Source organism: Strix uralensis, chromosome 11 (assembly GCF_047716275.1).
Source record: "Strix uralensis isolate ZFMK-TIS-50842 chromosome 11, bStrUra1, whole genome shotgun sequence".
Lineage (NCBI taxonomy): Eukaryota > Metazoa > Chordata > Aves > Strigiformes > Strigidae > Strix > Strix uralensis.
In genome coordinates, this window is record NC_133982.1 from 23,990,070 (window position 1) to 24,018,028 (window position 27,959).

At 48.1% G+C, this 27,959-nt stretch overlaps 1 protein-coding gene across 2 annotated transcripts in view; it reads right to left on the reverse strand.

The window, feature by feature from the left end:
* Positions 1-1,515: 1,515 nt before the first annotated feature.
* WDR72 (WD repeat domain 72) overlaps positions 1,516-27,959 on the reverse strand; it is a 394,822-nt gene continuing 368,378 nt past the window's right edge. For both annotated transcript variants that reach the window (XM_074880505.1, XM_074880508.1), the window contains 2 exons: positions 2,170-2,234; positions 1,516-1,582 (listed from right to left, as the gene is read on the reverse strand). In XM_074880505.1, coding sequence (XP_074736606.1) covers positions 1,568-1,582; positions 2,170-2,234 — 80 coding nt within the window. In that variant the 3' untranslated portion in view covers positions 1,516-1,567. The remainder of the gene's footprint in view (positions 1,583-2,169; positions 2,235-27,959) is intronic.

The following is a 27,959-nucleotide window of genomic DNA, read 5'->3' on the forward strand; positions in this document are numbered from 1 at the left end:
AGGAGAAAGCCGCACTTGTTTCCAAAAACAATTCACAGCAGATAGTGTAGATATCACTTAATTCCTACAGAAATCAATGTGAAAATTAGATTTATTGGCTACTTACATTGTTAAAAATGACAAAGTGCTGCCTTTTATTTTCATAAAACCACAGAAGACCGAAAATCATTTAATAAAGAATCCACCTAGTTTAATTTCACTGTAGGTCTCTTGCATCGAAACCAATTCTTCGAGCCTCTCCCTCATCATCTTGCCTTCCATTCTAGTATTAAGGACAAAAATAATATTCTCGAAGAGAGTTAAAATAGTAGCATTTGTTTGATGGCTGAAAAACCTTTCACGCCGTTAGCCGAAAGGGATCGTGTAAATGAAACAGGATCTGCTGTTTGAAATCGCTTGGCAACCCTTGTTAACCCCAAAGGTTTGTTGATCTGTATTTTTTTAAGCAACATACCCCTTTAAAAAGAATATTTGTTTCCTCTACTGAAAAAAGAAGGGGAAAAAGAAAAAGAGAGCGAGAGGACAGCCTGGCTCGCCAGCGCTCCCGACGCCGAGGCGGGGCCGGGGCCGGCGGAGCGGCCGCTTCGCCTCCCGCTACTTGTTGGGTCTCTGCGGTGGAAGGAAACCAGCGGGCAGGGGCGGCGAGCGGCCGCGCAGCCCCCGCGGGCAGCCTCAGCCCTCCGCGGCCCCGGGCCCGGCCCTGCGCGCCCCGTCGGGCCCGGCGCAGGCGGGGACCGTGCCGCCCCCCCCCCCCCCGGGTTACTCCCCGCTTTTCGGCGGGGGCGGCGGTCCTGGCCCCGCGGATGGGCACCGCGGCCGCGGGCCGGAGGGCAGGGGACTGCGGCCGGGCAGGGGCCCGCGGGGCTCGGGCAGCGCCCGCTCGCCTGCCCGCCCGCCCTCCCCGCTCCGCAGCCGCGCAGCACCGCGCCTCTCCGCTCTTAACGCCGCCGGGATTTAGGATGCGCGCCCCGGCCGGAGAGAGAGCGTCGATAAAATTCTCCGTATCAAATGAGCAATCATTTGTTGTGGTTACGTGTTGGGTAATGAAAGATGTTAGCAGGATCAATAAAAATGAAAACACTTTTACTTACATCTTGAATTACTGTTTTAAGGGGTGAGCTGTGGTGATGCAACAAACCAGAGAAAGATCTACAACCATCAAATGTCTTCAAATGAAATCAAAATGAACGCGTGTCACCCTGGGCTCACCCCCGGTCCCCGCCCGAAAGCCGCCCCCGCTCCCGCACCCGCGGGAGGGCTGAGCGCCCCGCGGCCGGCCCGGGGCCCGGGCTCGGCTCCGCTCCGCTCCGTCATCCCACCACTTCGGTTTATTACTGTTTTGAAAGGAAAACTCTGCTATCTTCGGGGGTGTCTAAAGGTCAAATAACAGGTCGTAGCCCGAGGCAAACGGGTATTTTAGAGAGACGAGGAGCCAGCCAGCTCCACGGCATCCTAAAAGCTCTCCCTTAGCTGTCGCTAAATAATCAAATATCTGCGTCTCCCCATCATTTATCCCTGCGTACAGCGACCCGGCAGACACACGCTCAGGCATCCGTGCGACTGGTCTCTACAGCGCACGAACCTGCGGAGAAACCAGCCCGCAATCGATTCCCCCGGCCCCGCAACAGCCGTGGTACCGCTCTCTGTCCGAACTAACATAAAAGCGGGGCCCTTATTAGCAGAAATTGTCGGGATCGATTTCGGGGACATTCACGGTGAATTTAGCAAGGAACAGCCCCAAACATGGAGGCTGGCAGAGCTCCGGGACAGCTCTCGCCTTGGACGCGCGGCGGGCTGCGGCCGCAGCCTGCGCCGGGCTGCGCGGCGGCGGAGCGGGCGCGGTCGGAGACACGGGGCTGGAGGGGCGGCCGGGGCCGGCGTAGGAGCCGGCTCCGCGCGGCCCCACGCCCGGCCCCGCGCAGCGGGAGCGACCGCGGTTCCGCGAGAGCGGAGGCGCCGGACGAGGCTCGCTCGCCCGCCTGCGCGCACCCCGCTCCGCGGGCGCGGGGGAGGCTGCGGGCGCCGCCCGGCCCCCGCCCGGCCCCCGCGCCGCCGCCCGCCCGCCCGCGGCCGCTGCGCACCCGCGGCCGCTGCGCGCCCCGCCCCGCCCCGCCGGCGCGGCCCTCCGCCCGCTCCGTGCCCGCCCCGTGCCCCGCCGGGCACGCTTACCCCGCCGTCCGCCTCACGCCGCCGGGACGGGCATCCGTTGCGGGCTCGCCTCCTGGAGTTGCCCCCTAGGAGGAGAAAAAATAAAAATAAAAAAAATCTACCTGCATAACTGCAAATGAGAACGAGAAGAAGAAAAAGAAGAAGAAAAAAAGGCAACCGCCACGGCTGCCACACCAGTCCCGTTAAAAAATAAAGCACCAAACCCTCACAAGGTGTAGGAGAGATCTTTTATTGGACCAACTTAAACGCAAGAATTTACAGCCAGAATTACACGTTCTTCATCAGCCCAACATGCACCAGAAGCAGAGGCACAGGCAGTAATTTGTGTATTCCCTGGGTCTGCAGGAGCTGAGGTGGTTTTGGCAGAGGAAGGGGGTGGGAGAGAGGACAGACCCTCTTTCCCCCCAAAGAGCCTCAGTTTGTGGCTTAGGTAAAAATAAAAATAGGAAAAAGAAAAAAAAAAAAGACAACCAAAAATCTCTCCAGCGCCCCATTTTGCTCCATCTTTAAGTCCAGTCCAGGATCAATTCTCTCCCTTACATCCCCAGTCATAAACAAACAGCTTCCAGCTAAATCTTTTAAAGGTTAAAAGGAACAAAAATAGAAATAATAATCAAGGGTTTTTTTCTTCTCCTTCTGCTTGTTGGACAGCGCATTTTGGTCAGTCTAGCCTTGCATTTAGGGATGCTACTTGCATTTGAATAGCTGCCTGGCTGGTTATGGATCGGGAGGCTATGAGAGGAATCAGTATGCAAATTGTTTCAGTTACAATCGAAGGGTTCGATCTGGAGAAGGTGCCTGAGCGGAAGTCGCTGTCAGCCAGCGGTGCATTAGGCTGCCATTGCCTCTGCCGTCTGGGCCTGCTCTCCCTTTCCCTCACCCTTTTTTATGCTTGTGTACAGGTTTCTCCGGTGGTAATTAAAACATACACACAAATCAGGGGCTGCTGCATATCACGTTGGTGCCTTTTGCAGGCTGCGGGCGCGGGGAAAGGAGGAGTGGAGAGAATATATCGCCATGCTGCTGGGGTTATTATTATGCAGCAAGGGTGAGGCGATCAGTGAAATAAAACATTTATAAATGGTTTCGTGCTTACAGTAGGAGAGGTGGGCCGGGGGGGCCGCCCGGGCGCTGATCACACAGTGCAGGCTGCAAATCGATAACCCTTTCCTTGTAATCCCAGTAATTGTGGGAATCACGGCTCTCTGTTAAAGGGACAGCGGGCTGCAGCGGGGGCTGCGCTTGGTGGCTGGGCGGCACAGCCCCGGCACCCACAGGGCCCACCCCGGCCTCCCCAGCTTTGTCTGGAAGGAAGCCGGCAGCGCTGCGGGCAGGAGGCAGGGACAGGCTCTGGCCCCACCAAACACCATTTCCACAGTCCCCTTTGCGGTTGCAGTAAGGCCCCTCGTCACCTGTGGCATCCTCCACCCAGGGCAGGACGTGTCCGGCACCCTCAGCCTGAGGCGGGGTGGGGGACAGAGCAGCTCCTGGGGATGTAGACAGGGGAAGGGGCTGGCCACAGCGCTGCCTCCCCTGCCCAGGCTCCCTGTGGCTGCCCCATGTCCGACGGAGGCCCAGCAGCTCAGCCCAGCTCCTCGCCTTCCCCGGCCCTGGCACTACCAGGAGCAGCAGGAGGCCTCGGCCACTCTGTACCGGCCAGGTCTCCGTGAATTTAGCGATGTTTTGCGTGTCAGAGGGTTGGGAAGGACTGATGAGGAGCCGGGGTTGGGCTGGCGAGGGCTGCCCCTGGCCCCAGGGTGCCCCCCTGCAGCACCCCACACCCACCCCTGCCCGCTGCCCCGTCTCCCCCAGGTGTGCGGCTGCAGGGCCGAGGTGCCGGGCAGCCTCGGGGGCGGCTGGCGCGGGGGCTGCGTGGGCAGGAGCGCCGGGGGCGTGGGGCCCTGCTCCTGCCCTCTCCCTGCCGCTGACCATCTGTCATTCAATTAGGGGCTGGGAGGCAGCTGAGGGGCTGGGGGGAGCGGGGCTGGGGGTCAGCGACCCCGCGCACAACGGCCTGCTGCCTCGCAGACGAGAAGAAGTTCAAATGTTAAATGCTCTCCGGCCCCGGCTCATCCAGGGCACTCGCCTTTGGAGGCAGCGGAGGGGTGAAGGGCATCAGTCATTAGCACTTAGATTTCAGCTCTGAGGCTGACCCTGCCTTCTGTTGGGGGATTTCGGCCTGAAAAGCCTTAACCCTTCCAGGGCAGCTCACACCCTCCTCGGCCCCTGCACGGGCAGCCCCGGGCTGGCGCTGCCTGGCCAGGCTGCTGCCTGCAGCCTCTCTGGTGGCCTGGGGCTGCCCCCCGGGCAGGCGGGTTTGGGGGAGAGGAGGGATCCTCACAGCCGGCCTCCTCCCTGACCCCGCCAAAGGGGTAAGCCAGGGCAACAAGTCTCAGTGGCAGCAGGGAGCTGTGCTCTGGATCCGTGATGGAGGCAGCATGCATGCCCTACCCACCCATGGCTGCATCTCCTGCGAGGTGCCTGACACCCCCTCCCCTTCTTACAAACACACCAGAACAAATTGATGAATTGAGCTTTCACTATGCTAATTTGGACATTATAAATATTTAACTATCAACCCTAGCAGCCAGCCAGAGAGGGCTCCTCTTTCCTTTACATGCCACTTAATCTAAAGTAAATGTTTGCCCCAGAAGTGGCTGGGGCAATCTGAGCATCCCATTCCCTGCCCCTTTCTCCCTCAGGGAAGCTGGGTCGGTCCAAAAGGGGGGTCTTGTCACATTTGACTCATTTCTGAGAGCCTCCCTGATGACCTACTTGGTTTGGTTGTGCTAAGAAGCTAAGCTGAGGCAGAGACACAGCTCTGCTCTGGCTAGGAGGATGCTAACACTGTGCCCCAACTCAGAGATGGTCTCTGCCCACATCACCCTACACCGAGGCTGCTCTGCCTGGAGCAGATTTCACATCTATTCAGAGAGAGAGAGATTCTTGACTTGGGATCAAGGCAGTGAAGAATGAGCTTCCACTCTCTTTCAGTGGGAACTGGCTCCTCTGCCTCATGCAAGCCCACAATGTTTATCATTCCAGTGGGATGGTATCTAGCAAGAGAACCCCATGGCCTTCATTTTGAGGACAGATTATATACCCCTCATGACATCGGCATTGGATACATTTGATAGATTTTCTTGTTTGATATACTTATCATTTGCTGCTGAAGGGGAGTAGTTTTTCAACATGGTAGCACATCACAAGCATTTGTTAATGATTGCAGAGCTTTGCTTTTTCTGAAGGGCTTGAGCAGCTGTTTGATACCCTTGGCTGTAGCAGTTTTACAAGGTATTCACCTTAGAGGCTGTAGAAGCAAAAGCAAACGTCACTCAGAGTGGTGCAGGGGTCTGTGGGGCTTCAAACAGCTCAGTCAGGGCTTGATCTGGCAGTTTTAAAGCATTTGTGTGGCAGCTGTGCCACTCACATAAAGCAGCAGGCCTTGGGAAGATGCCTTTCTGTTTTTTGAGCTCTCTTAATTTGTTAATAAGAAGCTTATAGTATCTGTTAGTTATTCTGATTCTGCCTCTCACCTGCTAGCAAAAAGTGAAGTTCCCCTCTAAGGAAGAGTGCCCTGGTATTTTGGTACCCAGCTCGGGCAGGCACTGTGTGCCACCGCACAGCCAGGGCTCACAGCCCCACGCGACAACCCCCTGCCCAAGTGCAGAGTGTGCCACGATAAGATATTGTGCTGTGTGTCAAGAAAGTATGGGAATAACTGCGAGCTGTCAGTAGCTGAGCACTCACAGGGACTTAACATCAATCCCTATGTTAAAATACACATGAGAATAGGAAATGATATTCTGAAATGATCCTGCAAATCTGGGTGGCTTCCCTCCCACTCTCATCTCCCAGTTGTTTAGAAACGCAGGGGATGTTGGTGTATCTTTGCGCTCCCTTGCTCTCCCTTGCCTGGGATAAGCTGGCAGCAGTCTGGTAAGGTCTGGGGGGGAACGGAGGATCCAGCCCGGGAGACTGCCCCAAGCCCGGGCTGCAAAAGGGGGGTGGATGCTGCACCAGAGACACGAAGCACTAGTTACTTTGCTATAGGGTCAGATATTGGATTATCAGCAAAAGTTAATCCCAGTCACATGATAGATTTTACATTTGCTGTCATAAAATCCATCATTATTTAATAGGCATGGAAATCAAATTCTTCTGTGGACTATGAAGCAGGAATCTTTTAAAAATGTCTGTTTACCACAACAGACAACACATCGATCATTAGTTTTGAGACCTCAGAGACAATTCGGAGATGTGTGTGAACACAAGCTGGCAGCTAGCTTTGCTGTATTCACTGTCTAAAATCAAACCCCACCAAACGGCTGTACACCCAGATTTCCCATCAGGTAGATTTCAATTTCTTTACTTTAAAGAATACTGTTTTGTTAAAGACAAATAACTAGGAAATTATATGACATCGCCCTGCCTTTAGTGATGCTGCTCTTTGCAGTGATACTCACAGGTATACACAGCGAGGAGATACACTCCTGCCTTTTGCCACAGAAGAAAAGCTGCCTTCTCTGGACGCAGCTGGCCTGGTATTTGACACTGCCAACAGCGTCATTTATTCTGGCAGCATGAAGGAGCTGATTTCATCCCAACTTGAGTCAATGCAGACTGTTTCCCTGGAATTAGGGGCACTGGGCTGGGTGGAAGGTGGACCAGGTTGCTTTTTTGCTTTACAAAGGCTCCAGATAGTGTTTCCATCCCTCAGGCTCCCCATTTCTGCCATGGGATCCCTGGACGGGAGTTGTGGGATGAAATTGAAAGGAAAAGTTGCAACGCTGATGCGGGGCATTTAGGAGCTCCAGTGGGTTACAGCATCCAGGATCCTCCAGCAGGCGACGAAGGGCTGCCCGTCCTTCCTCTGTGCCATGGCGAGGTAGTTCAAGTCATGAGAAAACGCTCTCCTGTGTAAGGACTATTAACTGCAGGTGACCTCTGATTTGCACCAGATTTCTTGACAGAGACGCTAAGCCATTTCACATGGATTGTGATAGAGCATTTATAAACATGTTTTTCCCAGTCCCCATTCGTGGACACCTCGGTGCACTCCATGAGCTGCCATGGCTCCGTGGTCCCCAGGCCACTGCTGTGACACCCTGGCACTGAGGGGAGCAGAGGAGGTGCGAGTGCTATCTCCCTCTAGCTTTAGAATTAGCACAGTCTTTAATCTGTGCATATTTTAAAGTGTGGGGATCCCATAAATCCTTCCACATCTGGGATCGCTTGTAATGGCCAGTGTCAGGAGTTTACAGAGGAGCTTTCCTAAGATCTAGCGCCCAGAATCAATAGCAGCTGCAATTCCAGGCAGGGGGATAGGCTGAATCCCGATTTGATTCTCAGGTGTTTTCAATTGTATTGCCAGCAAAAAACTGTTGTTAAGTGATTCTGCTGGTCTGCTTGTGCCTTTTGAAGTTGCCTTTATTTCTTTGAGCTCAGATTCCTTGAGATCCTCTTGCTGCTCCGTCCCCAAACTCGCATGTATCTAATAAACCTGACAGCTTCCCAGCAGATGTCTCCATCTTCTCCGTTTTCTCCTTTATAGACTTCACCGGAGAGTGCATCATAGCATGTGGGGCCAACGCAGGCTCTTCAGAGAGCTCCCAGAGGCCCAACTCATCTGCTCCAGCCACGGAGGAGCAAGCAGACATTGCCTGGCAAGGCAGAGCTTGAAACGCCCAGCAGCTCACACTCCCTTCATTTTCCATTTTCCCGCTTGCCCTTGCACAGTGCATCTGACAACAACAGCTCCCATCTGCCTGGAAGGATACATGCTGCTCTGGGCTGAAGTTTTAGAGGTTTCAGCCACCCCACCTCCCTACAGGCACTGCCCTCGTCATTAACATTGCTCTCCATTCTGTCTGTGCAGAGCACTGCTAGGGAGCACCAGGAAAACGGAGCCTGGAGAAAAGGGCTCTGTCGTGCAGCATGCCTTTGGCCTGGGTCACAGTGTGCTGGCCGGGATTGCTGGCCAGACTCTGCTCTCTCCGTGAGGCCTTTCCTCTGGGTCTGTGCTAAACCACAGGCAAGCTGGGGCCAGACTCCCTTGGCTGTCCCAGTTTGCTCTGAAGTGCCTACATCTGAATTCCTTGTGAGTGGAAGAAAAGAACATGGAGGTGATGGGCAGCATCTGTAATAGGAAATTGCTGTCTGCAGATGTGTGTGTGAAGAAAAGCCTGTGTCAGACAATGGTATCAAGGGATAAATTCCACAAGTGAGTGAATCCATCTGAGTCTAAGACACAGGTTGTGCATTTTCCTCAAGAAGGAGCTGAACAGCTTCAAGGACATCAATCCACTTTATGAATGACATCGTTTCCCTAGTGTTGCCCATGCTTACTCAGTAGGAGATAAGACAACAGGCAAATAAAGAGATGTTTGGCTCATCTTGGACCAGGTTTTGAATCCTTACTCCCTTTGCACTTAGGTGGAGCTATGCTTGGAGTTTGGCTTGAATAAGGAGCTTGATTACATTCATTTTTCGAAGGAGCAATGTGATAGTGTCCAAGCTGAAACACCTTCTGGGAAATGCAACCTTCTCTCCTGTCTTGCTCTGCAGGTGGGTGACATGCAACGGGAGATGCTCCAGCTCTTTTTGAGCATGGTTTTGCCCACTGAATACAATGGAAAGCAGCTTGTTACTACATCTAAGTATAGAAATTTCTTCCACCTTTGCTCTGAACAAATGGAAATCTGATTACTCCTTCTAATCTTCCCCTGTACACCTGGTGTTGCAGGGACCAGCGACAACCTGGCCCTGATAAAGACTTCAAGAGTGGACCTATTATCTATAGCCCAGAAACACTCCGATCATATGGGAATAGTTAAAGGTAAGAAAATATATAACAGGTCATCTGTCTTTCAGCTATAGTCAGCTCAGAGGTGGAAACAGATTGACACAGCTGGGTACAGCCATCACGCCAGAGCCTGCAAACTCTGGCCAGTGTGCTGCAGCAGGCACAGAGCACAGCCTGTGTGTTTCCCTTGGAAGCTGTTTGTCTGCAGGGGGTTTGGCCCACAGCTTTGGAGAGCCTGGCCAAAGCACTGAAGTTGCTTTCTGCCGAGCCCACTCCAACGAATTAGTGAGACCTAAGACAGGGTTTGGTTCTCTGTCTTGTAGGCATATGAGGTGACATGACCTTTTCTTGATCCGGCAGCCTCTGCAGCCCCTGGCACTGTGCTGAGGGCAGTGTTTGCTGACAGAGGCAGGGAGCTGGCTGGCGCCTGCAGGCAGGGGCTCCTGGGCATGTCAGGCAACACAGGCCCTGCCCCTGCCACCTCGCCCTGATGCTGTGGAAAGCATCGCGCTGGGGAAGCAGCTGGATGCCTGCGAGGTGTAAGCCTTCATCTGTACACTGCTCTCTGGGTATTTGCACGTACACGGTATCGTTGTGGGCAGGGTGTAACCCCTGGCCTCCGGTGCACATGGTTGCATGAAAACAATTAATCTTTCAGAGAGCAGCGAATGGAAACATTAGTGCCTCGACCCCTAACACAGGTGAGCATCGCTGCCCAACGCAAAGGCTTGTGTGCACAGGGAGCTTTTGCTGACTGCTAGCTTTTGGAGGCTTGTGAGTCTGTAAGGAAAGGCAGAGAAGGCTGCAGAAATGGATAGAGGGAAGCAGAGAAGCTTTCCGTCCAAGGCAAGCACTGGGACAGGAGCCCTGAGGAAAGCCAGGGAGCCCTGCTGGGTGCGGGCTGGCGGAGGGGCTGGGAGAGGCGGGCAGTGAATACCCCTCACTCTGATTCCTGCTGTGGAAAAGGCAGCACGACACAGCTGTTTGCTCCTGGCAGATAACCTGGAAGCCATCTAACAAATACCCCAGCTTCACCTATTTCTTATCCCAGGGGGAATCCAACCATCTGCAGTTCTGCTAGCTGTGCTGGACAGGAAGGGATAGTTCATTAGCAATTTATATGTTTGGTTTGCCTCCTAAAATGGATCCCTCCAGCAGCAGGGATGTATCATTTCCCCTTTGAAATGCTCCTGCTTTCACAGTAGTGACTCCCAAGCAATCACTCTCCGTTTGAGCTGGAGTTACCAGCGTATGTAAACGACGTAAATAAGCTGCAGGAGAGGGGTCACATAACCGTTTTGTTAGGTTCTGCCCTGTCAGTCCTATTTCACGGATTCCGACAGAATATTAACATGTTTGCATATGTAAATGTGTTAAAGAGAGCATCAGCTGAGGGAATACATTAAACCCAGTCATCCTTCCAAGTTGATTTAATCTGACAGCACCTCCATTAAAAAAATAAAAAGCATCAGTTTTCCCTTTGTGACTTGATGTACAGTAATTAGCTTGTTAGAGCAGGAAACACCTCCTTTCATAATTGATTTTGCACCCCTTTTACTTGGATATCTCTGACAAGCTGTTTCTAGCTCCCCAAGGACACCATCAGTACTTCCCATGTGTTTGGAATTTCATGAATGTGAATAATGAATATGATTTATCCCTCCCACACTCCCATGCACAGATAATATATGTAGCCAATTTGTGAACTGGACCTTGCATCAGAAAGATTGGTGTCAAAGTATTAATAGTGCAGTGACCAACTGTGCACAGGAACTAGGGCACAGCTAAGCAGCGATTTTCTGGGCATTAGCGAGATGGGAACAGGTTGCACCATGTGTTTGTCCACCGGGGAGGAAAAAAATGGAGGAAGATTTTCTGAATGGTCCTGTGTATCTAAGTTAGCATGCCAAATTGGTTGCTTATTACAGCTGGCACAGTGCCTTAGTGGGCTAATGTGTTAATAATGTGTAATGTTTCTCTTAGGCAATGGCACCACTCTTCATTAGCGCTTCTCAAGCCCTGTCACTGTTGCTTAGCTCGACATTTTGTTTCTGATGTTCAAGTGAGGGTATTTGAAATCAGGATTTCAGATCTGCTAATACATGTCACACACTCTTTAAAAATGGATTTTAAAAGGGCCTTGATAATTTTATGGCTACTAATAACATTTGTAGCTATGTGAGCTAAGCTAATGATAAGAGTAATCAAATTTCATGTTTCACGGCATAAAATGAGCAACTGTAGGGGTCAGGAAGGTATTCACTCCCTGCCCTTCTCCCCTGGGAACCACCGTCTTTTCCAGTTGGTTCAGTAGACAAGCAGTGTTTGGGATGTGAAATAACACAGTGCTACAGGAAAGTTCAGGCTCTCACACTGTACAGAGCAAGGTTCTTATTTATAAGCATAGGAATTCTGGTTTCGATTGGCAAATGGAGTGAAACATTTGAATGATGCATTTGTTGCACACCGATTACCTCTCATGTTGGTGTCAAATACACAGGGCTGATTCTCCCCATTTTTGTGGCTGTTTGCTCAAGCCCCCTGAACTTGGACATCTAAGCCTCATATTTCTGAGCGGCCCTAGCATGGCCACGTAACTCACACAATAATTTTTCAGTCAATGAAGGTGCTCGCTTAGACTTTCCTCACATTCCTGTGTTTTCACTCACTGTGTTAGCAAGTCTTTAACATTGAGAATAACTGAGAGAGGCATCCGAGGGAGCCTGGAGCCACCAGCCAACACTCTCCTCGGCAGCCACCACTGCAAGACCACAGTGGGAGATGCGTCAATGATGTGGTTTGGGAGTGAGACCGTGCGGTCGCCCACAGATGGGTGCAGGCGGGTCGACCTTGCCATGCCCGTAGTATGGCTGCAGTTTGCTGCCGGCGTGCTCTGGCAAGGGTGAGCTCTGCCCGTGGCGGCTGTGCCCGCTCCTGGCATGCCGTGTTACGTGGCCACGCACCCCTCGGCAGCGTTCACCCGGTGCTGAATGGCGGGGCCGGAGCCAGGAGGGTGGGATTTGGCAAGGCAACAACATGTTTCACTGATGTCTGGTTTTGATAAAGACTTTCAGTCCCGTGTTTTGCCATATAGTGCCTAGAGCATTTTCTAGCACCCATACTTTTAGTGTGATGTGTTTTCTAAAGCCTTTTAGTGAATTGTACCAGTGATGTACAGCTGAGTCTAAAAGGACTTATTTAACACAACGTGTAATAAACTAGAAAGGAGATGTGCTGAGTAAAAAAATGCAGCAGAGACAATCAAAAAACTCTCTGCATTTTTTAAAGAGGGAAATAGCTTTTATTTTTTAAAAAAGATCTTCCCCAACAAATATCTTCTTTTCCTTCTAAATGTAGATATTCATTTAAATGTGTAAATAATTTGAGAAGTTTTTTTGTTCAACTACATTTAACCTGAGATCTTTTGATTCCCGAAGCGTAGTTTTCAGGGGTTTGGTATTATCTTACAAAAATGCAAAAAAAAGGTTAAAAAGCATCTAAAATAGTTTCACTTTCAAAAATAGTTTCTTTAGAAAAAGTGCTCTCAGCGAGCTCCGTCTAACCAGATGTAATTTGTCTTGGGGCTGTGTTTCCAAGCAGCGGTCCAGCAGCCAGGAGGGTGGCGAGGGAGCCCTTGTACAGCCGGGGAGCAGCTCAGGGCAGATGCAGCTCCACAAACTGCCAGTGCGTGCTCCGCTGGGCTGCCCAGGGCAGCTAGCTTGCTAATATTAGCAAAGAGCATGCAAACCCACAAACAAGAAAGAAAGTATTTATAGAGGCAACCTTGGAGATAATCAGATTAAAGGCAGAGATCAGAAGAATGCTCTAGAAAACATTTTTGCTTAGTGCAGTTTGATGGTTACAGCCAAGCACAAGATAAAGTGAGACTGTAGTAAGACCAAATCTAGAACAGCAAAGGAAGTCCTGGTCAGTTCAGGCTTCCCAAGTGCTGCTCCCATGGCCAAGATAGGGCAGTGCTGGGGATTTCTTCCCACAGCCTCTGACTGGGGCCAGGCTGTGTCCCTTCCTGGGCACATACCAGCTATCAAGCATTGCCTGGTCCCATCCCACGGGCACGTGGCTCGTAATAGGCAGAAATACAGGGTTAAAATTCTGCAATTCTGGGTAGAAATGATGCCATAGAAACTCCCCCCATCTTCCTTCCCTTCTCCTTGTCACTCTTGTGTTGGGTTTTCTTGGAGGCTGAAGAGAAGCTGCCCCGACCTGCGCGTGCCCCCGCTCATGCACAGGGCACGACTAGCGTGCCCTCAGGCAGCCGGCACGTGTTGTTACAGCCCTGCTGCCTGCACCCTGCTGCCTTGCTGCCTGCATTGTGCTGCCTTGCTGCCTGCACCATGCTGCCTTGCTGCCTGCATCGCGCTGCCTCGCTGCCTGCATCGTGCTCCTTCCCACGCGCCTCCCAGCTTCCCTGCCAGCGGTGCCTGGGGCTGCCTGCAGAGCTGCTTGGCTCCAGGGGTCTGCAGGAGATGTGGTTGGGGGGTGATGCCAAGGTGCCCACTCCTCCTCATGCCAGCTGGGGCGGCTAATTCAGCCCCAGGGAAGGGAACTGTCAAGGGAGGGCTAAAGCTTGGCCGAGTAGCATTGGGCACTGCCAAGAGCAGTTTTTTGAGGCTCGGAGTGGGCTGCCACGAGGAGAGGGTTTTCTGGTACATCAGGGAACATAATGGGAAAGGTTGGAGTTAAAGACCCTTTAATTGAGGCCTTCAGAACGGTAAGTATAACACTGCATCGCTCTGTTTAGGGGATTTTGCGTATCTCTACCATCAAGGCTACATTTGTCTGTAGGATTAATCACTTTTTGATCCAGAGGGTTTAAGACAGACAGCTTACTAGGAATGTGCTGCATGGCTCTCCCAGGCTGGCAATTAGCTTTGTTTCTTCATATTGTCTTGTTTATTATGACCTTCTCCATCTCTTTTTTTCTGACCAGCATGTTAATACATGAATTCTTTTAAAATCCATTTCTAACCGTCCTTTTAGGAGACTTTTTAACAGAGGATTTTTAGTAAAAGCACTATGTTGAATATAGAAAATGAAAAACTCCTGCTGCTGAGCAGAGAACAGGTTTGTATATAGATGACACTGTAAAGAAATCCTTGGAGGAACTCAAAGACATAATTTTGATCTATTTTAGGGCTTTATCTCTAGACTTGCTGAGGTGCTCCTACTTGCCAGAAGGTCATCAAGAACCTGAATTATACCCATTGCCACTTAACTTGAATGCAAACAGGTTTCTCTGGGACATTATTTGTACCTTACATGAAAGAAAAATATGTCCCGGGAGCTGTGTGTGTGCATGTCCACCCAGTTCCCTTCAGCTACTAAGAAGCTATCTCCTGCTCTTGACAGACTGTTTCCTCCTGCATATCGCTCTCAATGGCAGAGAAGGCTCATGCCTGTGTCCTGTCATGCAGCCTTTCCTCCCACACTCTAAGTCCTTTACTGCCTAGCACAGAAGACGGATGACATTTTTACCTCCTTCTCGTGTGTGCTGTTTGAACGGAGGGGGCAGGCAGGAAACTGTCCTTGAGCTCTAGATCAAAAATGTTCATCGAGGCTCTGGCTGGGAAGTATCCATGTACAATTCTCACATGGGATCACACACTTATGGGACCTGTGGGCTGCCAGCAAATAACACAACACTTGGCAAAGGCCCTCCAGACCTGGCAGCTTGCTTTGTGGTTGGAACCAAGCCAAATGCACTTGAATGCTACCTAAGGGCTTAGAGTTTTTCTGTTTCCAGACGTGGCTTTGCCCTGAATCTTCTGGGTGACCTCAGTCAAGCAAGTTCACTGCTCTGCATCCACCTCTCACTTCGTAACCTATGGGAACAATGCTGGCCAACTTTATACAGCATTTTGCTCTGCCCTGAGGACAAGCACAATCTAAGGACTGAATATTGCTATATTGCTGTGTAGAACAGCACCTGGTTGGTGTAACTATGCCATACCAAGACAAAGCTTACTGAAATACATGGGAGCTTTACATTGACTTTGGTTGGTTTTGGAGCAGATGTTAAAAGCTGTAAAATTTTTTTGGCCTTCTGACATCCCCAGTGTGAAGTTACTAGCACGGCTGGAGCCGAATGCAGCACAAGCCACGCTTTTCTGTCACAGGCAGTTTGTCTTCCTTTTTCTTGGCTCTTCTTTTAATAAATGTAACCTTTTCTCCTACAGCTCAGGCATTGTGTTGAACCACTCCGACAAATGTTCTCAGGTTTTTAAAATATTCGGTATTAAAGAGATCAGGCCAGATGTGTTCTGCTGCCTTCATCACTCTAGGTTGTGTACTCTGTGTTGAAATGATTATTGTCATCACTCGGTGAAAGGCAGCTGATGAAAGACTCTCTCTCCCTCTGATGAGCTATCCATCCGCCCATGCCCGGTGCAGAGTGCACAGGTTTTGTTTTTGAATGATATATTGCTGTGTCAAAGTGGCTTATGTGCTGCTTAAACTTACGCTGGTGAATGATAGAGAGTATGTATTAAACAATCTCATTGCAACGGGAGCTGTATTTTCTCATCTCCAGCTCTGGGAGCACCATAGCAAACCCCCCGCCGCAAGCCTGGCAGGGACTCCTGACGCAGGGTGTCTGGGTACGCCTGCGCTCACGCTTTGGTGTTTACACTGGACATGTTTAAAGAAATGAAACTGGATATCAACCATTTTAAGTCTTTCTAGAAGACACGACTATTCTTTCTGCTCACCCTATCCTGTTGATGAAGGAGAGTGTTTTACATAACACATTTTGAAATGTTTTGGGTTTGGATGTATTTCCCCTAAAACCTTTTCTATTCTCAAGTAGCGTAGCTTTTGTTTTCCCACTTGTCCCCCTCTTACTCCATTTTATGCCTCTTTTTTCGATCCTTTGCAAGGCTCTGCAACAATAGCTAAGAAGGGATAGAAGAAGGGGAAGCTGTAATGTTTCCATTTGGGGTCTATTGCCAATCTCCCAAACCATCTCCAAAGGCAGCATTTGATGAGGAAGACATATTAAAAACACCACTTTGCCTTGAAAAATGTTCTGAATGGAAAATTCAGTTCTCAAAGCCTTCCACTCTTCCACACTCCTCTAGTGCATCTGGTAAATTCCAGCATCGCCAAGCAGAGCCCGTAACACGAATGAGACCTTTCCAAACAACTGAGAATAATTAAAAAACCCAAGACACAGACATTTTCTCCATGTAGTGACACAATCAAATACTTAACCAAAAATAATGTAATGAAAAGTCTAGGTCACAAAATGGAGTACTGCAGCCTGGAAAAATAGTTTTCTGACCTTCTGGATTTCCTCTATTAGAGGACTACTGTGCAGTGAGCAAACCCTATTTCTTACAACAAAGAAATTTAGCAATCTGTGAGGCTATGTCACCTTGCTGGCAGAAACACTGAGCGGCAATAGTGCTGAAAGTCAACACTAATAGCTGACACCAAATTAAACTGCCAGAGTTTGTGTGATGTAGTTCTGTCACCCTTTGACACATTTGATGTGAATTCAGAGGCTTCTGCTGTAAACTCATCAGCAGAGCTCATGACGCATCATCTTTACATATCTGTCCATCCACATTTGTCAGCAACCCGTGTGCCTCAAATGACTCCAGCGATTGGGATATAGATTGCTTTACCTTCACATATAGTAAATAGAGTGTTTTAACACTTGTGATACCCTCAGCTCTAGCTTTTAACTGACAAAGTCTTGTTAGCTGCACTTCAGCCCTTCTGTGTCCACGCTGAACGTGGTGATTGATGAGGGCTGATTATGGCAGTGGGGTGGTCCATCCCTTCTTAACCTGTGGCTCAAATAATCTCCAGTTTGCCCATGCAGAAGAGCAGCAGGCACACTCCTAAGTGTCTTCATGAAGTGCCTGATTGAAAGGCCACAGCCAATTAGGCTGAGCTGAAACGGACACTTGCAGGATGTCTTTGCCTCTCAATTCCCCACACGGTGCCTGCAGAGAACAGGCACTAAACAAGCGGAGATAGCCCTCACATCTGCTTGCAGGCACCCGGCGGCTCTCAAACCTGGGGGCTGGTGTTTCAGCCTGGGAAACACGGCAGGGTGGCTGTGCCCTCACTTCGCAGCCCTGGACTAGGAACGGCCCCACAAGCGTCGGGGGTCAGATCCTGATGCAACAAATGGTGCTCACAAATGGAAGTCACTCTGTCGAGGCAGTTGTTCACCAGTGACAAATATGTAATCTTCCCCCCAAATTACATGGCATTTCAAAACACAAACAGCTCCCCCAACCTTTTCTCCCTGGGCAATCTGAAAGGGATTTCTAATATTTATTTTTTCTCTAAACCAGTTACTGTTATTGCAGTTTCAGATTGATGCCTTTTGGTTATCAGCTCCTAATTTTCCTGTTAATTTTGGAGTTACTGAAGTCATGAAAGCAGGTGCCCCTCAGGCAACAGCAAATCCCTGCTGGGGTGCGTGTGAGCACTGGAGTTGGTGTGATGCTCTGAGCAATGCTGAAGAGAGACTCCACAGATCTGTGCCATGCTTGTGTCTCCCCTGTGGAAAGGAAAAGGACCTCCAGTTTCTGTTTATGTCTTCATGGTATTTAACATACTTGCTAATTTCAATAGCATCTTATTTGCCACATATTGCCCTAGAATATTTAGTACCTTGAGTTTTTTTCTTCCACTGACTAGCTTTGCTATCAGTGTAAATTACTGTGGAGAGAAAGCTGTATTGGGACTCACAGGAGGAACAAACACAGCAAGAACAATAAATCAGATTTTTTTTTTTAAGTCTATTTTAACATATGGTTTAAAATACTAGCCTCATAAGGTAGTATGCATCAAATCATATTTATTCAAGTGTGAGCTATAACAGAATGGGAGTAGAAACATGATGTCCTATAAGAAAAGCCACTCTATTTTCACCCTGTATCTCCAAATCTTCTGCTTATATAATACTGGTGTAAAAACACTGCGTAGTGTCCCATGTTCCAATAACCCTTTGCAGCACAAGAATTATCTCCAGAAAATGGTAATAGAAGATTTTCACCTTTGGAAGATGACTGTGAATCTCATGTCAGGTCAGAGGGTGTGGGAGATCAGTTCAGACTGAACCAGGCAACATCTTTTTCCTGTAGAGTATTAATGTGTGTCAGTAACAAAACTTTATGACAAAAAGCAAGGAAAAAAGGTTGTGGGTTTTTTAAAAATTTGCTCTTAAAAATTCTAAACTGGAAAATTTTGCAAAAAAATTGTAAAAAAAGTAAAGGCTTTAAAAATATTTCCCAGCAACTTCCATTGCTTCTTTGTGACCTGCCCTGTTTGGAAACTGCCGTACAGTGCCACTCAGCTTGTGCGAAGGAAGGAGTTTGAGCTCTCAGACCTAGCCCCTGAGATTTAATCTGATGTCCGAAACATCATACTCTTGTCCTCTAGAAATGTCTTTCATTGTTATGATTCATTTCAAGGTGTGCAAGGACTGAGTATATAATTAAAACACAATTTGGAACAGCTAATTCTCTCCCTTCCCAGAGCAGAGCAGGTCCCATCAGGGGCCTTAGGAACACCTGGGTGGCCAGGGAGAGCCCCGAGCGGTGAAGTGATGCAGCTGAGACACGCACGTGTCTGCACACAGCCTCCAGCCCACCGCGTCTCGAGGCATCTGAGGCTCACTCCATGCACAAAGGGGATTGTAATGGAAATGCTGACAGCTCTTAATAATTATGACGCTTCTAGACATCTCTGTAATTACTGTACAGAGGCTTCTGGCATGCAAACAACATTAGGGTACATCTTGTGCCTGACTTGTTTTATCTGTCTGTGTGGCAAAGCTCCTGAGGACAGGAAATGATAGCTTCTCCTCGCGCTTTTTAAAACACTAGTTTCTCTCTCGGCAGTTTATGGTTACTTCCTAACAGCAGTGGCCATTGGGCTAATTCAATGTTTATTTCAATTTCCAGAGTTCCTGTTAATAGACTGTAGAGTCAAGATGCCCAGTGCAAGGTGGTCAATGGACTAGAACTTTTTCTGCAGTGTCCCAGGGAGGAGAAACATAAAGCCTGCACCTACAGAAACTATTTATAAATGCACCCGACTTTGGCTTTTGTGTCATGTCACCACTGGGACCAGGGCTGTTTGTCCTTTCTTGCACCCTCTTGGTTGGCAGCATCTGCAAAGGGGCTTGTCCCACCCTCCTGTATCTGGTACTTTTGGAAGTAATGAGTAATATGTCTTATGAGTACATTTCATGGCACTCTTGGCCAGGTGAAAGTTTAAATTAGACAAGTTAAAACGGATGATGAGATGCAATCATGCCATCTCTGATACTGGACTCTGGCCAGTACACCACAGCATTCCTGCAACTGCACTGCCTGCATGAGGAATAATTACCTGGAGACAATGCTACATGACAAGCAAAAATAGAGCAACTAAGCAACAGTTCCCTGCCTCCCCTTAAACCTCTCCTCCAAGTGCTGAAACCATCGATGCAGTAAAGGGTACACCTCACGTCAAGCAGGTGGTGGTGACTGGGGAAGTGATGGGGCCCGGGGAGATGTTTTCCACATAGCCCACAGCTCTCAGTGTGGTAACTTGATCCTGCATTTTCTTCTTCTTAGATGCAGTCTCCAACCCAAACCACATTAGCCCAATAACATGTGTCACACCACTGGGGTCCCACCGACCCCTGAGGTAACTGAATTTAGACCCAGTGCCCAGTCGGGAGCAGTTGGGTTGTGTGCATGACAGATGGAGGGCTTCACAGCCCTGCCAGAGAAATATTTAAACAAACTTATTTAAATAAGTTCTCTGGATAATTAGATATTGTAGCACCCTCTTCTGGCTTTCTGCATTCCCTGGGTTGTGACCGTCTCTCCCCTTTGAGACCATTTGGCTCACACGGGTTTGCTGGTTACGGTTTTGGAGCTGTGTCAGTCCCGATCCTCTCCCACTTTCTCTAACCTTGCGGCTTTCTAGGAGAACTGCTCCTCAAACTGGTATTTCCCACACTGAGTCCCTTCACAATTAACCTTTTTGTGCAACCTTTTTAGAGCAAAATCCCTTTTCTTATTCTTTTAGTTGGTGATCACGGGTAAGACCCCTGACTTTGCACATTTTGTATGGTTCTGGCTGTACTGCTGCAGAGCGGGTTACTGCAAACCCATGAAATCAGAGGGAGGGATCCTGTGCGAGGAGCAGGGACTGCTGCAGCTAGCAGCAGCTCGAGAGACATGATGGCCTCAGGGAGCAGCAGAGCGGGGAGGGCTCCCACTACCCTCAGGGCTGCTGCTAAGGCAGCCAGGGGCCTTTGTAGAGGTTTGGGGTGTGCTACTTCCCCTCCAATGTCCTCACTGTGAACTCAGAAACAGGCAATTATAACTCATAATGTGGGTGTGCAAAACTCCCTCTAAGAGCTAATTAACTGTGAGGACTAGTATTTCTGCTTTAGGGTCCACAAATGTCATTATACCATTATAAAATAAACTCCTGAAAAATAATTCACTTTTAAAATAATACATTGCTTTCCTTTTATCCAGTAGGTTAAAGTACTTTGTTCCTTGGTACCAGCTTTAAATTTTTCATGTCAGGGTAAAAAGCAATTTTTTAATTATAATTTTAATGCATCTGACCATATTTCGTAATGATACATTTTGAACCCAACTTGTAAAGGTGTCAGAAGAAAATATGACTATTCCATAGAAATATCTGAACCATAAGAACACAGTTGAAATAACACAGTGCTTTTAAAAGTACCAATTATTTATGTTAACTGAGATATTACATCTGTCATTAACACCATGTGAAATATTTGACATATTATTAGGAAACTTTCAAATTTACTGGTTCCAACGCTCACAGAATTTTCAGGAACACAAGGTACCGGGTTATGGCTCTTCTGAAGCAGGTCTGGTGGCAAAAATCAGCCTTAAATCCATTTTAACTAGTTTCCCTTGCCTTCCCCCTTCAGGTGACAAAGCCACCCCCCCCTGCCCTGCACGCCCCACATCCTTTGCTTTATTCCCTCGGGGCACTGGGCAGGTCAAACACTGTGTAAGCGGAAAGGGGATTATCTTTGCTTTGCAGGTTTAGCAGATGAAGAGGGGGAATCATCACCGTATCCTGCTAGCAGCAAGCCAGGAGAGGGGCTGGGAGGTGCAGGAGGAAGGTGCTATCAGCACCCAAGGCAACAGTGGGACTGGCCGAGGGGCCCCGCTTGCAAGGGTGCATCGTGGCCTCCCCAGGACCTGCAAAGCAGCTGTTTCCCCAGGCGCTGCTGCGGTGCGTTTGTGTGTTCTGAGCCCAACAAAGGTCACAGACCTCCTCCCTGGGTCTTGGGTTCATGGACTCTCATTTTTAGTGCCGAGACTGTGAGTGGGCAGGGAACATGGCAGCAGGCTCGCCCATGGCTGAGGACTTTTCCAAAGACCACTGAGGTGACTGGCTGCTCTGCAGCGTCGCCCCTGCCAGCACACACCTGACATGATTGGGGACTGCAGGTCGGGTTGCCTACGTGGAGTTGGGAACACTTGGCAAATGTTATCCATACCAAACTCCGCTGACTTTTTGAGGCTGCAGCTTCATTTTATCTGTCTCAGCCTCATTTCCATAGGGTGACCCATGTCTCTCCTCGCTCTCTCCTTGCAAAGGCAGCAAAACTGTTGGAATTATTTTTTTCCATTTCGGCTGCCTGGCTCAAGCTATGGGGCTTTAAAAAACCCTTAAATCACAACATACTCATAGATCAGTCATAGGAGTACTACTGCTCTGACCGCAACAGGAGATCCTAGTGAGTGTGCAGAGGGGACACCCATGCAACACCCAAGAAAAATATGTTCCTATCAGGGGGATGCTCTGAAGCTGTGAATGAAAACATGGCTTCATCACTCTCCTGCGTACAGAGTCCATGGGAAAAACTGATTAGATACTTGACAGTCAGACAGGAAAATGAGTGCCTCTTGGAGAGCAAAAGAGGAGAAGACCAGGATAGAGTACAATGAGGTTTTGATCAGCACAAGCAAAACACTATCAGTAGCTTCTTCAGTACAAGAAAAAAGAAGATTGCAGAGGATATTACAGATTTAGATCTTCTTTTGTTATTTATGCCCTGAAACTTGGACATGCCTCAACCCTAAGCTAAATCTGAAGTCTCTGGTACTTAACACTTTCTGTGCCCAGTTCCTCAAGGCTCTTAGAAACATCTCTTTGACTCAGAGGTAGTACTTACTCAGACCTTTGGCTTGCTACTGATGCTCACTCAGCCAAATCACTCATCAGCCCTGTTTGGTGACTACTTTTTGGCACATCATGCTGATTACTTAGTACAGCTTATACACCTAATATGCCTAATCAAGGTGCTCTTCCTACCTATCTCCCTCAAGAGGGTTTGGTGCAGACCTATGCTGGCATTTCTGTCTCAGATTTTCCCCTCCACCATTATACCACCCAGTATACCTCCTTGTTGGGTGTGTGAGCCTCACAAGCCAGTGCTGGAGGAGCACAGCTGACCAGGAGGCTGCCGTGTTAATAAAAGCAGCAACAGACTCCAGAAGCCTGTTACTCTCTCCCTTTCAGACAAACATCTCTTTCCCCATTTATGATGGACCAAAGGTCGAAGATAGCTCTCTACCACTTCCACAGCTCTGCTGAAATTTTATGCCCTGGAATTGCTGTCAAGTTTAATGTTCTCATTTTATATAATGAAATGGCAATTGTTCCAGCTCTGCAGCCTCAATGAATTCACACTGAAAATTTTAGGTGAAATTTCACAAACTGCTCAGACCTTCAGCCAGTGGTCTTACATTGGATCAAAAGCAGAGATAAGCAATATTTACTTGGAAAACTGAGCACCAGACATACCTGGAGAATTCTTTCTGAACCTAATATCAATGCATTTGAGAGGAAACCATCAGAATATTTACCCTTTTGTACAGCTTCATCGACCTTTTCTTACAACCTCTTGTTAGCTTTTCCCTTTACAGGTTTTTGGTATAGATCTTTGGTTATAAGTCTATGGTTCTCTGACATGTTACTGCTTTGTAGAAAGGAAGGTCTTTCTATTTGACACTTCTAAAATACAAAACCTCAAAATGATTGCCTCTTCAGTAGTATTTTTACATAAGCATGGTCCCATCAACAAAACTCCCATTGACTTTGATGGGTACAAAACCCATGATTGAACTTTATAGAGGAGTCATTATTATGCCTTAAAGGTGACAGTCTGATGTTCACAGTACCTTCAAATCTGGTGGAGCTGGTGGTTTACCTAAATGCCAAACACACGTCCCTTACGGTAACAAGTCACATCTCTGGGCTGTCCAGAGGCTCCTCTGAAACACCTGATGACAATTTCCAGCACTTAGAAAGCAAACTGAGAGCTGCTGAGTTACTCCAGAGGTTTTTCTCATGGTTCAGTTTATAATTGGTATGAACAATCCCAGAGGAGATGTGCTCTTCACCCCAGTGGGGGAAGCTGCACCCTAAGGTCTAGCTACATTTGCAGATCTTGACATTTTTCTTCATTCTCCTCCTGGCAAGTGGAAACTGAGCTAAGCCTAAAGGCACAAGGTGTAGCTGTGATGCTGAAACAGAGGCGATGAGCACAAAATGCAGAGCCCCAGAGTTACCTTTGGTCCCTCTGAATTTACTTGCATGTCCACAGCAGTGCTAGGGGTCACAGGTTCACCACTGCGGCACCGAACCCGCTGCAGAGTTGTGCCTAAGCCCGTCCCTGGGGTGACAAAGTAGCTTATGCTGTGCTAGGAAGAGAGAAAGAAAAATGTCTCCGTGACTAGTAAGTCTAAAATCTGTATTATTGTCAAAGAAACAATAGCGGCATCAGCTGCTGCTGCTGCCCAGGAGCGGAGCAGCGTCATTAGCAGCACAGGGCAGGGTACCTCTGGGGGAGGCAGCGCTGCCTCCGGCACAGTGTCCCTTCTCCTCCACAGCCTTGGGAGGCAGCGGCAACAGCAGCCAAGCTTGTAGGGCAGAGGCATGGGAGAAACCAGCTGGTGGGAAATGCTTTTTCTTCTCCAAAGGACACCATCACTGGCTGCTCTGGAAAAAACAGCAAGCCGTGGTGATCCTCTAGCTCTTATTTAGCTGGCAATTTGCCTTATGCTTTTCAGAAGACTGTTAGTGGCTATATTTCCAAGTGGTCCCGTGCTGCTGATTGCTGCTGCCATGCTTCAGACATGTTTGAAATGTCCTTATTTGAATTATGACTCGCAACAGCTGTATTTAAAATCATATACTTCACCTTCACTTTCCACAATCAATATTGTTAACAGGGATAAAGCTATGGAGGGATAATAGAAAATATTTACTCATTTCTCTCTGTGCAGTCTTCCCCAGCCCTCCATTACCACATCCCTGATCTCACTCACCTCCACCGAGGGATGCATCTCACTGCTGGATGTGGGCAGCGTGTCGGCGCTGCCTCTGGCAGCACGAGCATGGCAGCAGTGGGAGGTGCTGGCAGCAATGCTCTCAAAGCACCTGGGAGAGGTGTTCCCAAAGGATCAGCATCTTCCCCTCACAAGCTGCTCCTGGCCATGTGGCCTCATGTGTTCCCTTGCACCTTACAGGAGGGCTCACCAAAAAGCACTGATGATCTTGCTGTGCCTCTGGGTGAGAGTGGGCACTGCTGTGGGGGCTGAGTGAGGGCAGGGGCTCACCCACAGAGGGGTGCTGCTCACTGGGCTGATGCTTGGTGCTACCTCCTCTGCCATGTGCCAGGGGACCACTCTGCCCACTGCATATCTGGCTGCGCCGCCCTGTGTAACTACACTGCATAAAGGCCATTCAAGTCCTTCCCAGATATTCTGGTAAGGCTTTTAAGAGCAGACTTATCTGATGTAAACTGATGCAGCTCCATCAAGTCAATGGAGTGATGTTGTTGTATAGTAGCTAAAGCTTTCACTTGTTAGTTTTTATAACTGAATATACAACTCTTCCAATTTCAGGTAACGGAACCTTCATTTCCACATTGGCAAGGGGTTGATTTACTCCAATAAATATTGACCTGCTGTGATGAAGCATTCTTATTATCAGGATGTATTGGTATAACACAGATACATCGATAGATTTTCAGCTCAATGTTGTATAAACATTTTACAATGACATATTTTGAACTTATGCTGACATTCTTCTGAAGGTATTTGTGTGGGTGAGGAAGCTGTGAGCTCACTCCGTTATCTCTGACATGGTAAGGGCTGGGAGGATGACCAAAGATTCACTGGAGTTTCAGGCTGTTATCAGTTGTTTTGCATGTACAAGCCCAAGCACAGGTCAGGAGTCTGTTTGCAGTGGCGGCCCACTTTCAAAATTTGCCCCATATATCATCCTTTGCTCTATCCATTGGAAATATTGAGTTACTGAAGCCTAAAATTCTCACAACAATTTGTACAGAAAGGTTGTTTTATTTGCTTTTCAGAAATTTCAGTATTTGTATTTTGCTTCTCCCAAGGGCTGCGTGGTGGAGCAGGGACTCGCACCTCCTGCCCACGAGCAGTCTGATATTTCAGTTCCAAAGCACGTTGATAAGATAGCCTTCTCCCCACCTTGAATTTGTGAATTAAAATCCATGAAATTGCAGTGTAAAAGCACTCTGAGATGACGAGCAGAATGGCATGTAGAGTAAAATATGGGACCTAAATTTTTTTAAGCATTTTTTTTCCCCCCAAGAACACGATACATTTCCTTTTCTTTAAATGACCAGCTAAGCTACCAACCCTGTTACTGAGCAGGGGCACGTTCACAAGTCACCAGCCTGGGCAAGGTGTCAGTGAGAACCTCTGGCTCTGTCTGTCCCGCTATGCAAGTACACTAAATAGTAGAGGAGGAACTGCTTATTTTTAAATCACTGTAATGGGCAAATTTTAGCTGCTCATTGGTGAGAGGCAATTCTCTAATCCCAGAAGAACCAGTATCATTGGAGCTGTCAGCAACTGGCAGGCGGGATGGATTGTGCCTCCGACTGTCAGGCAGCACTGCAAACCTTGTGGTGGACTTTCCTCTCTGACGGCACATTGGCATGCAGGATCCCCAAACTTTTCTGAACTTGTTTGGTTTATCTTGATTAATAAGCTGAAGTATTCGTAAAGCTGAGGCCTGCCATTAAGGAGGCGATAAGCCATAATTTGTAATAAAAGAGCTACCTTTTCCAATTGTCTTCAGCTGAAGCGGAGAGTCCCTGTAATGATTTATTGCCTTACTGCCAGGCTCTTGATAAGTGGACACCAAATGGCTCCTCATTACTCAAAAGCTCCTCTGATTTCTTGAACCAAAGTCCTTTCCAAGCTCCACTTAGTCCACTTTCCTTCCGAAGAAAATGAATCAAGGCCCTTCTCTCAGTAGCCTATAAACTATTTTAGCATAAAAAATATCATAAATGAGAAAGGAGAAAATCTTGTTTGCTAAAGGGCTGCTGGATGAACTGCCTCTTGCCCTTTTGATAGCATCTTTGAAATGGAAATGGCCAGCTGCCTGACCTTCTGTTCAATGACCCTTTTTGTACAAAGTCAAATTGCAGTGGCTTCACAGCAGCAATTCACCTATGGACATAAACTAGATTTCAGGGGGGTATGGAAGAGGAGGCTTCTATCTGCAGTTTCTTTAGAATATGTTAGTATTTCCTATATACACATCAAGAATCAAGCTTATAAAATAAATTACTGTTCACAAAAGGTATTTAGAATTTTACTTCAGTAGCTTACATCTCTACTTTTTTACATTATGGATGTAACAAGCCTTCTTTAAAAATCATTAATCAAAAAGATTTAGTATGTGAACAGTGCTACACACAATTTTGAAAAAAATTCTATAATCAGTTATTGGATTGTGGCATTAATTATTTAACTCATTTTATTAGAACTCAAGGAAAAAATATAATTCTAAACAGGATGAAAGATCAGCAAAAACAAAAGAACAGAAGAAATATCGTATTTTTAGATGTGTTGAGACTTAGGTGCCCAGATTTAGAAATTGGCTGCCTATGTGAGATGTCCAAGTACTATGAAAACTGGCTTCCCTGTCCAATTTATGCCCTTCCAGCTTAGTTTATGCTGTGATACAATTGCTTTTTAAAAGCAACCATTCTGTTAAATGTATTTGCCAAATTCAAACCCATTCTTCCAGCTGGGGTAAATCACTCGTGCTCTATTATACCAGCTGAGAAGCTGTCCAAGGAGGTTTCCCAGATATTCATAGCAACATCAGACTCAGGGTGCTTGTTGGCAGGAGCCAGGACTGGTGTGGGCCATGGTGGGATTTCCCCAGCTGGAAATCCGGTCCTCTGCCTTGCACCACTGTCACAGCAAGTCATCCTTTATCTTTCAGCTCCATGTCTGTCTCTCTACCAACTGCCAAACATTATACAGCCAAAAAGAAAAGGACAGGGATGTGTTTTTTTAAGCAGCACATTTAGCAGCATTTCATCTTCATCTAAAATTATGCCTGGATCATGTAAGCATAAGCAATCACTCATAGTTGTCAAAAAAATTAGACCCTTAAGGTAGCTAGTACATTTTCTGATTGAAGAACAGCCCTGATTGTTGTTTTACAGCTAACAGCTGGTATGTTAAAGCTAAAATTTGAGTGCCAATTTTGTATCAGATCAGCTGAGAAAGACAACTGTGCGCAAGCATATGGTCATTGCAGGAATAAGGCTGCTGAAAGCTGAGGGTGTTTGATGGTTTCAGCCTGTCGCTCTTCACTTATGATATTGTAAATGAGGCTAAAACAGTTTAGTTTATGTAACTGGCAGTCAGAAGGAGTGGTTAATTGAGGGAGAGGGGAGGGCTGGCAGCACTGGCAGGTTCTCCCGCGGTTGCTTGATGCACAGTGGATTGTGCCCAGTGGCAAGTTGCCCAGTCTTGTAGCACACACAAAAACAGTTCATAATTACACCATAATTCAATCTGAAGTCTTGTTTCCAATAAATCCCTCATGAAATTAGTATTCTACCCAGCGGCAGACCAGGCAGCTGCCAGCCCTGCCACCCCAG